This window comes from Maniola hyperantus, chromosome 20, assembly GCF_902806685.2.
Source record: "Maniola hyperantus chromosome 20, iAphHyp1.2, whole genome shotgun sequence".
Taxonomy (NCBI): Eukaryota; Metazoa; Arthropoda; class Insecta; order Lepidoptera; family Nymphalidae; genus Maniola; species Maniola hyperantus.
This window is the reverse complement of record NC_048555.1, coordinates 4,163,876-4,177,579: the sequence shown is the minus strand read 5'-3', so window position 1 is coordinate 4,177,579 and position 13,704 is coordinate 4,163,876. Positions and strand designations below refer to the sequence as shown.

Below are 13,704 nucleotides of genomic sequence, written 5' to 3'. Positions count from 1 at the left end.
GATCGTTGCCGATAGCCAAAGAATTAACAATTACCTGTTTTAACATTTACCTTTGCTTTTAACATTTTATTTTCAATGTATTTTAATATTTTTACATTAAATTATTGTTAACTCCAATACTGTCAGTATTCTTAATCCCATTGCAATGTATTTAAGTGTAAGATTAATTTATTTTAAATTTCTATAGATTATTATAAAAAAAATTATTACCTTTATTTTTAAGTTACCATGCATTTTCTAAATTTACACTAAAATTTTGTATTTTATATAAGTTCGTGTTGGGTTCGAACCGAACACTATAGTTTATTATTAGGTATGTATTAATTTGTCATTAAAAACACTTTTACATGTTATTAATGTAACGAAACGTGGCTAATGTGACCACTACATTACGATAGTCAAGTTGTATATAAAAGCATGTTTGGGTATAATATATGTTATGTATATTATGTCGTCGACCGACTTCCGGTTCGATGGACACAAAATGTACGTGACGCGACAAAAGTACACTTTATTCAAAAACAATTTTGTATGATGTAATTTCTAATGTACGCAAAATGAATACTTAATTTTTGCTGTCCGGATACAGAATAAATTTATATTGCAGAAGGCATCGTATTTAAATATAGGTGTTCGGTTGGAACCAAACAGTAGGATCTCAAAATTATTTATAATTATATACATTTTTTAATGATTTTAACCATTATGCACCGTAGTATTAACTCTAAAATTGTAATTTTAAGCCTAACCTTAACTCACTAACTAACTGTACGTTCCTAGTCAATTTAAGGTGATCGCACACGACCGCCTGTCAATAGACCTTGTCGGGTGATCGGGTTAGCACGTCATAGCAGACCTTTGCAGTCGTCATCCGAAAGTTGAATGTATTCTCTTAAAATGTTTTTAATCCACAAGTAAAAATTAAGATATTATTAAAAAAACCGGCCAAGTGCGAGTCAGGCTCGCGCAATGAGGGTTCCGTACTAGTCGTATTTTTTCGACATTTTGCACGATAATTCAAAAACTATGATGCATAAAAATAAATAAAAATCCGTTTTAGAATGTACAGGTGAAGACCTTTCATATGATACCCCTTTTGATATAGTCACTCACTTCGAAAGTTGAAAATACTAATTATTAGTTCATGACTACAATTTAATTTTTTTTGTGTGATCTAACCCTAAATTCACGGTTTTCAGATTTTTCCCCAAATGTCAGCTATAAGATCTACCTACCTGCCAAATTTCATGATTCTAGGTCAACGGGAAGTACCCTGTAGGTTTCTTGACAGACAGACAGACAACAAAGTGATCCTATAAGGGTTCCGCTTTTCATTTTGAGGTACGGAACCCTAAAAATGTTTACAGCTGAGCGATTACGGTAAAATTACACGTTGTTTCGCAAAAGACAGGCAATCCTGATTATATCGTCGATATTTTTTGCGATGCTATATATTGTCATTTTACTGTAATCGTCCAACATGTTTTTCATTATATTATCTTTTTTTCTTAACCTTGTGGGTTGGAAACGTTTAGCAGAAAAAACGTCTAATTATTATTATTATCACTAACATTTTGAGTGCCTACCTAAACTCGCGGCTCGTCTTGTGGTATGCGATCACCTTATTCGTAATGCATAATATAGATTGCAATCCTTTATAAACTGTACATTATTTAGGGTTATTAGAAAATAAAACACATTTTTTAAGAAATAATTTATCTTTATTATTCCTTTTTTTAACCTCTCGAATTCTTTTTCTAAGAAATCAAACTTGGCTTTACTTACATCGAAAAAATACACAAATGATATATCGATACATTATAGTACAACACTATGTTGTATACCAAGTCACTGGTACGATAACTATAAAATAATGAAAGCGTAATGAGCAGCGATAACGCGCTGAATTTAAATAAGCGATAATGACGTCATGGGGTTACCCTTGAAGGGGTTTTTTATACAGCGAATAATCTCTTTGTTGTATTATTACTGAGGGTCCGAGACTTGCTATTTAACACATTGGTAGGGGACAGGAGTCTACTTGTGATACCACTGCTGTATAATAATAGGTAAGTATCTATGTTATTTAAAGGGTTTGGATCAAAGAGTACCTATATACCTATTATTTTAATGCTCTTTGCCTTAGGAAAGACTGAGTCTAGACAATCCTATCCTTGGAGCTGTGAAGTGTCTTTATTTACGGCCGAAATAAATAATCAATCTTCCGTAATATATCGATGAGTTACTTAGCAACGTTGTTATTTGTTAAAAAAAGTCCGTACAAAATTACTCCTCATGCACCATTTTAACTCTATGGGTCAACTGTCATGTCAAAAGTACGGTTCACCTTTAAAATAAGACTAAAATCGTACTTTTAACATTAAGTTTGACACAAAATGTTAAAATGGCGCGTAAGGAGTTAAATTTTACGTGTTATACAATTTTTTACAAGATAATATATCTATGTTGCTATGTAACATGGCGACAGATTACAGATAAGATTTATTTTTATTTTTTTATTTTAAAGAATTTTAGCCATGTTAAATGACTAATATTCCCTTTACATAGAGATAGGGTAATTATTCATCCAAGTCCCTTTACCTCTCCAACTAAGCGTAAGGCTTGTGCTAGGAGTAGGTACGACAATTGTGCAACGGGCGGGGCTTGAACCGTCGACCTTTCGGTTTTCAGTCCACTCCTTTACCGGTTGAGCTATTGAGGCTCTAATTATGATTGATTTTTAATTTCGACATGTAAGATTGGTTCTGATTTTAAGGGGGGTAGGTACAAATTTTAATAAAACTTTGCTAGCGTAGGTAGAGGTAGCAATATCAGTTTCCTCATCAATAGTAACCCCACTTTACCACGTCTCTGATAACGCTATAAAGTAATCATCAGTCTATTTGTCAATGCACGAGCGCCTACGAGATCATGCCATCATGTTCTCATTACATTCACACAAAATAGGCTATTTTATTCCATAACACTACTATAGAGATTAGAGGCTATATGTCGTCTCGTTAATTATGCATGTTTGATGCAGACAAGCTTTGTCGCATAAGCGACAATTAATTAATTCGGCTTGTTGATCATCATCATGATAAACCCATCGCCGCTGGCCCACTACTGATCACAGGTCTCCTCTCAGACTGAGAACGGTTTAGGACAGAGTCCACCACGCCGCGCTGGCGAAGTGCGGATTGGCAGACTTAACACACCTTTGAGAACATTGGATAGTTCCTTTCGTTTATTAGATATCTCAGCATTTGATATGTTACAATATAATAAATAATAATTTAATGAACTATATATTTTTTTTGTTTTCCAATCTTTAAGTCACTTATATGATATTATGAGCTATCAGGATTGTACAAGTGCACCTCAATGTATTTTTGAAAATAATAATCAATGCATCTCTTAGGTCGCTTAGATCTACAGAGCGCATTTTGACTTTGCTTGGACTTGTTCACTGTTAAAACGAGACAGCGTTATATCGCTGGCATTGTATCGTTTTAACTAAAACATATGTCAGAGCAAAGTCAAAGTACACTCTATAATTGCCAGCCTTAGCCTCTTCTCTCTATAGCAAGTTAGACGTAAGTTCTGTATACCACAAGCTTACTGCACTTTATATAGCAAACTTTATAAATAACCTATGCAGTCAGTAATTACAAAAATAACAGTTTTTTTAGCAATTTACCATTCTCAGGTAAGTTATATTATGTTTTCAACAAAATCGTCAAACCTTCATACGAACGAATAAAGACGCTACTTATATTCACAACATTGCTGTTTTTTGTACGTCCTATAAATTTTTTAGATAGGTACTTACATAGAATCTCTATTGACATTTAAAAATTAGACCTTTAGTTAGAATCGCGAAAAGATATAATTTTTTAATTTACAATCATAATTTTTATCGAGACAACATTCAAAAATATTCCATAATTTACGATTTCCTTAAGAGGCTGGGCCAATTTGTCACTAGTTTGAAAGAAATTTCTCACACTTCGCAAATAATTATAGATTAAAATAAAACCCACTGAAAGTGGCAATAAATAATATTAGATCAACTTACCTAGCGCCAAATTAACCCTCCTATGTTTTTCCTTTGTGATTCAAAACATTTAGACCAACCATCAACTTTACTTTTCGTTGAATCAATTCCGATGTAATTAGATTTTTGGTAGATATCTCAAGGTGGCTACTACCCACGTAACTGCAAGATTGACAAGACCTATCGTGATCACGCACAACAGACGGAAACGTTTAAGTGCGGAAACCAGTCCAGAGAGAGAAGAACCTATCGTGATTTTTGAGCGAGCATGCTTTAGCAAATATTGAGAAAAGTGCATTTTCACAAAAATCACCGCCGCAGTCATGGACCTATAATACTCGCCGCAACATAGATCTAAAGGCATTTGTAATAGATAGTTGATAGTAGGCCCCATACAAAAGTAATAATTGCAGAACGCAAATAAACGAAACATGGTTCAAAATAAAGGTACTTTACTAATTAATAAAAAAAAAGAACATTTAGGCCCCCACTTCTTACATTATAATCGGGTAATTTCTGAAACAGGTACACACGTACATAGAGTAACGTTAAAGAACAGTGAATCTCTACATATATTCGTCACCTATGTGTTATAGAGGTATACTACATGTTGAAAATGCATTCAATCCACGTGTCACTCAGCTATACACTTGGGTAATTATACTTAAAATACAATAACACTTACGTGCCGACACTAGAGCAATGATTAGGGCACAGATTCTCTATGACTTTGCAGTCGTAACCACGAGCGAAACGCGTTGTATGAAGCCAAAGACACCGTTTTAGGTATATAACTTAGTTTAACTTAGTTTGCTTAAAAGATAATCAAAGCTTCTCGGAGAAGGTGAGAAAGAAACCCGTAAGTTTTAGACCTGGAGATTTTTCATTGTTATCATGATTTTATTGTCAGTTCGCGTTAACGAGGCCGTAATATGGGCCGCGTATCCTTAGTGCTTCTCTTACGTGTTTAAGCGAGAAGCTACTCGTTTACCTTTTACTTTTAAGTAAACTAAGAAAAACTAAAGTACTATACAAGAACTGTCAAACTTGACTTCATAAATTGCGAATATCGAGCTGTTACGTAAAAAATATCACTAGGCTGGTGCACATGGATACCTTTTTGTATTCAAATGAATAGTGATAGAAGAATTGAAATAAAATCTTAATCTTCGGTTAAGTAACATATCCACATAGAATAAATTGATTGTTTTTCAGGCGCAGGGCAATGTTGTAATTACAATATGAAACGAATCAATGATTTCTTTAACATTCGTTTGAACACCTAGTTAATCAATATAAAAGTAGGAAAAGGCGGCACATTAATTTACCGTCATTTTGATCGTCATTAAAAAAAAGTTTGAATCCACGTGCACCTAACTTTACAGGACAGTGATATCGAAAATGCAAACTCAACAAAACTACAGTCGATCAAAATTGCGACCGGAAGACATTTTGGTTAAAATCAATCATATTAGGTATATCAAATACAGTCAGAATAGTTACAAATTAAAGAACAATGTTTACACACATTTAACAATGCAGCCCTTAACTACAGTGCAGTACGGAAGGTACGGAAACTCTAATCCCTTGTATCTTGAGAATATGAGATTTTATACATTTAGGGTTACTTACTACATAATAAAAATTTACACTGCCCATACAGCATTTTTTATAAATACATGAAAAATGAGGTATGTACCAAATAGTTAGTGACAAATTCTTTTCTCCTTGAGTTCTCTGCTCCTTGACAAACGTTAAAACGGTCCTTTAAGTTCACCTAAGTTTTTTACTTCCGAGATCAGCTGTTTGCAGGATTGGAATTTTAAACAAATCATTATGGTCTAAGATCCCGCTATAGACGACCTTCACCGAGCTGGTTAATGGATGAAACTTATTTTATATTCAATTTAATATGTCAACAAAATTGCATATGGGTTGCCTAAAAAATTTCAGTCCAGTAGGTATATGATTAATTAATAATTTAAAAAAATATTTTTTTAATCATTTCAGCGGTTTGTTTAACTGAAAAATTCCATACCAATCGAAAGTAGGAAGCACATATAATATGCAAACGTTATTTTTCCCCCGGGTAGGCAAGTACAAATAGGTAACTTGCACCACGTTAATGAATAAAATTTAAGTGAAAATAAACAATATTTCATCAACCTAACGTTTGCATATTCTTTGGGCTTCATACTTTCGATTGGTATGGAATTTGTGAAATGATTAAATGAATGATGAAAACTTTTTTATTATTATTAATTAATCATCCTGGACTGGAATTTTTTAGGCAACTCATATGCAATATATTATTGACATATTAAATTGAATATAAAATACGTTTCATCCATTAACCAGCTCGGTGAAGGTCGTTCTATAGCGGGATCCTATACTATTATTTAAGTCCACATATCTCCCACGGGGCCACGGGTATCACACTAAAAGGCTCATTGTGTTTTTGGTACATCTAAATTCCACAAAGCGCATCGGTCCTAACCTTGGCTTGCCGGACATTATCTAACACCTTGTATACGTTCAATGAATGTTAGAATTGTAAGCGCAGAGGTCATGTACATAAGCAATGTGTAAATTTTTATTAGTAAGACCTTTTATCGTTTAAAAGCCAAACATACATACGCACAGCGATATTCAGAACACTCCACGAATCTATAAGTTGCTCTCTACTTTATAAATATTCGCTTCTCACTATCGATATCGATATCGTCGAGACAGAGTACGATTTGTGCACGCTACAACTCATATTATAGGTATACCGTTTCACTGAGACTCACTGAAATGGACATATACAACTACACTGGAAGAAGCGTGCCATACAAAACGACAGTTTATTTGGTGACAATTCAAAGCGCCCCATCGAGCGTACCGGGAATTAAATTGACACTGTCAAATGGCATATGTCACTGCTGATATCAGCGCGAAAATAGCGAAAATCAAGTTGCTTTAAAAACCAGTCGGCAATCGTAGGTCCAGCGCACTTGTAATAGTCTAAGGTCACTGCTGAGACTAATCGTGAGGTAGAGCGCGGGTTGCGGGAGTGTGACTGTTGACGCAAATATCAAGGAATTCCACATCTCTATCACTCTCCCCCAACCTACACTCTACCCCATGAGTCGCTTCAGTCAAGCGGTACACCTATAGTCCCAGAGACGGCCTAAAGATTACTTATGGTGTCAAAACATGAAGATAATTACCACTTTGCTTTCCTACGTGCATAGACTAACAACTCTCCATATAGTATTACGTCATAGCTCAGTGGAACATCAATATTAGTTTGGAAAGAGGACACCTCATTTTTCACCTCAATTTACGTTAATTAAAATACTTTCGTAACTAATTACCCTAATTTAAGCGTTTTGTGTTCAGTCGTTCTATGAATAATAATAATTATGGATCTTTGTTCGTCTACGCTAATAGAAAGACTATGTAATAATTATTTTCACGCATTAATTTGACAGGAAATTTCTTCCCCATCTTCCACTATTGTTACAATAATCACATTGACGCCTTTAATCTTAGTACACTATATTATCTAAATATCAATTAATCTTAACATTAAAACTAGGTACGCTTGATTTTATTTGTGGAATGCACTTTTTTATAAATAAAGATCTTAGTACACACTGAATTCGGTATAATTTTTAAGGGGCTTCAAACATCAGTACAACGCCCGGAGGAAGATTGAGAGAGTTCAATGCTTTATATTACACTTTTGATCAGCAGGACAATAAAATAATAGGGCAATTTACAGATAACACTAATATTTACAGAACTAGTTTGTGCTTTCACTAGTTAAATTAAAAATAAAACTTAACGTCGGTGCATTAAAGTCCTTTACCGTCCAACATCCAACGTCTACACTTTCACAACATCCATTTGGGAGTCCGATACCACAACAGTCCAACTAAAACTCAGGTAACTATTAGTTCACATTCTAGAACATTCAAAGTGCACATCACATACACATGGGTCACTCGAGATCACAGTATTTAATTATGGCTACTGGCATAAGCGAAATACGTATTGTTTATTTCACTGTCAAAAACAGTATTTTTTGTCGCATCCGTGTTATTTCGATAGAAATGTTATCGAAAGAGTGAGTCACTCATTTTTATGTCATTAATCGAACAACTGTTCGATACAAAGTTAACGCCGGCTCTTGTACTCCATGTTTTCTCACTTGGGCGGCGTTGGGAAGGAATTGACGACCGCTTGCGTGCTAGCCAGCACGGCCGCCGCTGGAATTACAACAAGCTTCTATTAGGACAATCTTCTATTAGTCTCTATCTAACTTTCACTTCCACTTTCACTTTCATTCCTTTCCCGAATGACATCTTTCTAAAGTGAACGCTAAGTTACACTTGCGCGGTGCTCGGCCGCTTTTCGGCCGTATGCTATCGCGCTCCTGCAACCAATCACACGTTTATTATTAGAAGCGACACAGGCTGCGCGGTTTCAGGGGTCAAAGAAAGATGTATCCGAGAAAAAAATAAAAATGGCGGGATAGTAAAATGAAACTGAAAATGCATGATATTAGTTAGACATTAGAAAAGCAGAAATTATACTTGGAAACTTGTATTTAATAAACAGTAACTTAACGAACGGGAATTTGATTATAATAATTTTATTTGCCTACTAATTCGCTTTCAAAATAAGATAAAATACAATTCCAAATATTTATAACTTGGATTGGCCTCCCTATCAAAAACTTTTAGACCAAGATCCCAATAGTGCCAGATCTGTCATATTTTCATAGAGTCACAAAATGATGATAGAGTAGTGTTTGTACGTACTTTTAACGTTCGGATATTTGCTAACTTGAGTCATGGGGCAATTAAAAGATATCAGCTGCTAAAGGTACGTAAAAACATTACTCACTTTTCTTAAAGTCTGGGTGCTGATTTTTATCTATGTTTACAGAATACAGTTAATAATTAATACTGCCAGACACCTTCCGTGGGTCGTTATTTCTGCCAGACGCTTTAAAGCACGCAAAAAATAACTTAATCTTACTTAGAGTCTGAGACTTAATTTTTTATGATACTCAGGGAACAATTTCAATGATTCAATAATTTCAATCAGAGCAATGGTAGGGGCCAAACATCTGCCAGACACATTTTAGTGTCAGCCACCTCATACTCTGGACCTTTAAATTGTTCTGGCTGCTTACAAAAACTATTGAAATAGTTCCCTGAGTATCATATAAAAGTTAAGACTCCGACTATAAGTAAAATTAATTCTTTTTTAGCGCACCCACGGAAGGTGTCTGGTGTGATCGAGTGCGAATGCATCTGTGAGCTAAAGGCGTTATAAAGCTAACTTACCAGGATAAGGCGGTGGATACAACGGGTATCCGAGCCCGACGTGCGTATGATGATGAGTATGGACATGTCGCTGCGGGGGAGGCGACCGAGGGGACTCCTTCGGTGGCTCGGGCCTCGGCGGCTTGCCTTGCGGGGACTTCGCGTGCTCTTGTAGTTCATGTATCTTGTGAGGTGCGGAGTGCGGCCCGTACGCGTATTGCGCTCCGTGGCCCGGTGGTAGGAGCTCTAACTTTGTGGGCGCGCCCGGTCGTGACAGATCCTCGGGTGCATGATACCTTGGTAGAAAAAATTGATAGTACCTAGGTTGAAAAATTAAGAAAAGAGAAAAGAAAATAAATACTGAATAAAAAAACATTAGTCAAAAATATACAAGTTTTTATTTACGGCTAAACCACTGAACCGATTTTGATAAAAGGCTCTATAAAACTTCAATTCTGGAGAAAAATATGAAGCATGTCTACCTGCCTAAAAGACAGCACAGATATAGCTTGCAATATATTAGAGATGGGCATGTCATACTTACAATATGTGCTCTTTCGTAAGGACTTTTCTCCTACATCGACATTGGTACCGTCCAAGCACCACCATTGACCATAGCCATTATCGAGCAAAGAGGTCAAGAGAGTTTAGTATACTCGTTCGAAAGGTCCATAGCGTGGCAGTTGCATATAAGTACGTTACTTATATTGGGAAAACTGGTAAAATCATAATTTCCTAGTAGAGAAAAAATAAAAAGATGATACCTTGGCACCGTCCAGCCACCACCGAATCCACCAACGAGCATAGGGCTCAAGGGAGCTCGGTACACGGGATCAAAGGGCAGGGCTCCATAGTGCGGCGGTTGCATGTACGGTGGTAGGTAGTATTGGGAGGTAGGCGGCGGCGGCGGCCCTTGCGTTTCCGTCGTCGGCTTCTGACCCTCTTGTTTGACCTGCAAAGAAAATGTGATGTTAGAACCTACACTGGGGTATATAAGCGAGCACTCGAGCAATTTTGTATGAGGTGATGATTGATCAAGCTTAGTCTTCAAGCATGTAATAGGGACTTGTTTGCACTGTCTACTTCTGCCGTCCTTTGTTAAATTACGGCAGAAGTAGACAGTAGATACGGCACATTTCGAGTGATATTATTACAAAAATTGTACCCATCGCACTTGGGTAAAATCCGCCAACGATCTTCTTTAGACATCATGTCCTTAAAGCCACCGTGTACGCTAATATGATATATCTGAATACTTGGCGCGCTTAAACTGCTGCAATGATAACTTTGTGTTGCTGTGTCCTCCCCGCAGTGTCCCGCAAGTAAACCGACACTGCTCGAACTGCAGTTGTATATTTTGGAAACGCGCTTTACTAATGTGTGTGTTTACATACATTAGTAAAGCGTGCGAAGTATAGTGCTTGCATTTCACGAGGGTGAGCGGCTCTCATGCTTGTGTGTAAGTCGTATCGGTATAAGTAAGGTACAGTAAATGTGTGCGTTTGCGAGCGCTTGCTCGCGACTGATTGGTCCGACGTGCACGTACAATTGCGCAATGTCCGTGTATACGACGTAACCACAAGTAAAGTTCACTCGCCTTTGTGAATTGCAAGAACTGTACTATAGAATCGGGAACCAAACAGCTGTACCTAAATTGTATGCTCAAATTCTCCCCAACTCCAAGTCACTCGACAGTCCGATAAAATCGTGGATATAAATAAGCTACACACCTTAACCTCCTCCTTAGGCTTGTCATCCTTGTCCTTAGGCTTGTGCGCGGGCTGCGGGCGAGGCGGCCCCCCTTGCCCCGGTACCCCCGGGGGCGCCCCCAGTGGTTTACCGTCCCCGCCTTCCTTGCGGCGCTGTTCCAGACTCATATAGTATCTGCAACATTTATGAGATAGCCTAGTAACTCGTTCATCTTAAGAAACATAGTTCTACCACAGCCTAAAGAGATTTATCTACCTACTCTGTGGTTCTAGCCCTGGCCACCTTCGAACTGTGCTCAAAACTTATGCAAAGTCGAGAGAGAGTGTTTAGTATAGAGTAGGATTACCATTTAATAGTCCAGTAGACGCGGCGGTACATTGTGAAAAGTTACGAAGAAAACGACTAGGATTCTAAACTACTGGTCTATTTTTGGCGTTTCCAGTTCCATTTTAGACTGCATCGCCACTTACGTTACTCAGTGAAGATCGCTATTCGCTAGTCTTGACTCCTGACATCGAAAAAACTACTTGGTAATGTAAAACAAATTCTTGTGCCAATGTCTCAATAAATATTCTCAAATGATTCTCAACTCCTTACCTCCTCAATTCTTCTTCCCTCGCATGCGGAGGTCTCTGGAAGCCGTAGGGTCCCATTTGGGATTTCATTTCTATACTCTCTTTCAAGATCTGATGGTTGTCATTCGGTCGACCTGGGTCCTTTCCATCCGGTGGCCTCTGTTGTTTACTCTTGTCGAGTGGACTTGGGGTAGTTTTGGAACGGTCTGACTCTTTGGATTTGTCATCTAGGGGTGGCCCAGGGGGCGGTCCGGATTCCACGTTGTAGGGAAAATTTGGAACGTAATTGTAGGGATAGAAGTGGGGTGGAAGAACCTTCTGCGGCCCACCGTCTGGTTTAACATCCTGTAAAAATATAGGGAAAAACATTATCTTCACTTCTTACGCGCTTCTTCATACAAACGTACTATGCATATTATTCTATTATTTGTTGTTCTAGATTGCGAATATAAATAGTGAATGGGATGAGTTGCGAATGGGACGACTTGCTAACATACCGTTATATCTAAGCCAGATATCGATTTATCTCTCCATGTATCTTGATTGTAATAGTATGCTCTCACGTTCAACTTGGAACTATCATGGGGAGCACTCTTAAGTCTCGAATCAGAACGAGATTAACGACCAGTTGCTTCCAGCAAATTCCAGAGCTATACAATTTTCGGCAAAGTAGAGGCAAAACAAACACGCCACTTATCTTCTGGCCGTTTGGTGCAACCAACTCTACCAAGCAAACTCGTAGGAATTATTCTAACAACTACGACGAGAAGTTTCACGAAGGTACTTCTGCTCAGCGAAACTTACACGTAGTTTGCAGTCAAAGGATGCTTAACCAAGACAAAGTCGGTAATATAATTCAAAGATTTTTTTTGTTTCGGTTGCATTTTATAGCTGTTTAAGAATTCCTTCATGTTACGCATACCTTAAGGTCGCCTTTAGAATCCCCTTTAGAAAGATCTTCTTTCCCCTTGTCTGGCGGAGGCGGAGCGCTAGTGGGATGCGTCGGTGGCAAGTAAGGTGGCTGCCCGTAATACTGTAATGAAAAACATAAAGCATAAGGTGGTCTGACAGCATATATAGCGGTTGATTGAGTTGATTACAACGATAATGTAAGTCCTTAGGTGGACCGAAAGTTTGAGCAGTGAATTTAAATTTGTGAAGCCCTCGCTCGCCTTTGGTATCTAAATATGGCAGCATCTGGTGACAATCGTTAATGTAAATAAATTATTCCAAACCTCATTCTGAGAGCAACTCTTCTTACTTTCTACCAGTCGCTAAATTTAAATGACCGTACCGTAGATGTCTCCGTAAATTTTTTTCAACCTAGCAAGATCCTAGCGACATGGAGTTATTCAAGGGGCGGACCAATAAATTCCTGAAAGGCAGGCAATATATAGACAGTTCCTCTGGTGCAGCAGCGGTAGTCATATCGTGACCCACCTGCTCGTTTGCTTGATATTTTTATTTTAAAAAAATCCTGGACACAATTTTTTAATCTTTATTGCACACAAATAAAAGGATTACAGAAGAAATTATTGTATCTAGATTATAATCATGTTAGGTCGACGAAAATGTGTTCGATGCCTGACTAGACTGGATAGCGCAACTCCAAATAATTACCACGTCCAAAAAAAAAAAAAACTTCGGACATACCTGATGATACACTGGGAAAGGTCGATGGGCTGCTTCAGCATCAGGGGCGCCCTCTGTCGGCGCAGCATCGTCGGATATGTCGGAGTAGGCCGGGGAACGGACGCCAGGGGTTGGGGACCTTCTTGCCCGTCGCTTGCCAGGCGACCCGTCCGGTGGAGACTCGGTGGATTTGCGCTCTTCAGATGGCATTAGTGCTGACCGGGGTTTCACCTGGAAACATTTGACAAATACATGAAAACACATCTAAATATATAAAAGGAAAAGTTGACTGAGTGATCTATCAACGCACAGCACAAACTACTGGACGGGGCGGGGTATTTGGCATGCAGATAGCTATTATGACGCAGACATCTGCTAAGTAAGGATTTTTGAAAATTAACCCATGAGG

General features: G+C 37.8%; 1 protein-coding gene across 4 annotated transcripts in view; it reads right to left on the bottom strand.

Annotated features, from left to right (window-relative positions):
- Window positions 1–1,776: 1,776 nt before the first annotated feature.
- LOC117991970 (zinc finger protein 608-like) overlaps window positions 1,777–13,704 on the bottom strand; it is a 189,094-nt gene continuing 177,166 nt past the window's right edge. For 3 of the 4 annotated variants that reach the window (XM_069505271.1, XM_069505272.1, XM_034979610.2), the window contains 7 exons: window positions 13,317–13,526; window positions 12,586–12,696; window positions 11,686–12,008; window positions 11,109–11,262; window positions 10,143–10,330; window positions 9,400–9,674; window positions 1,777–8,313 (listed from right to left, as the gene is read on the bottom strand). In XM_069505271.1, the coding sequence (XP_069361372.1) occupies window positions 8,252–8,313; window positions 9,400–9,674; window positions 10,143–10,330; window positions 11,109–11,262; window positions 11,686–12,008; window positions 12,586–12,696; window positions 13,317–13,526 (1,323 nt within the window). In that variant the 3' untranslated portion in view covers window positions 1,777–8,251. The other variant, XM_069505273.1, reaches the window with a different exon arrangement.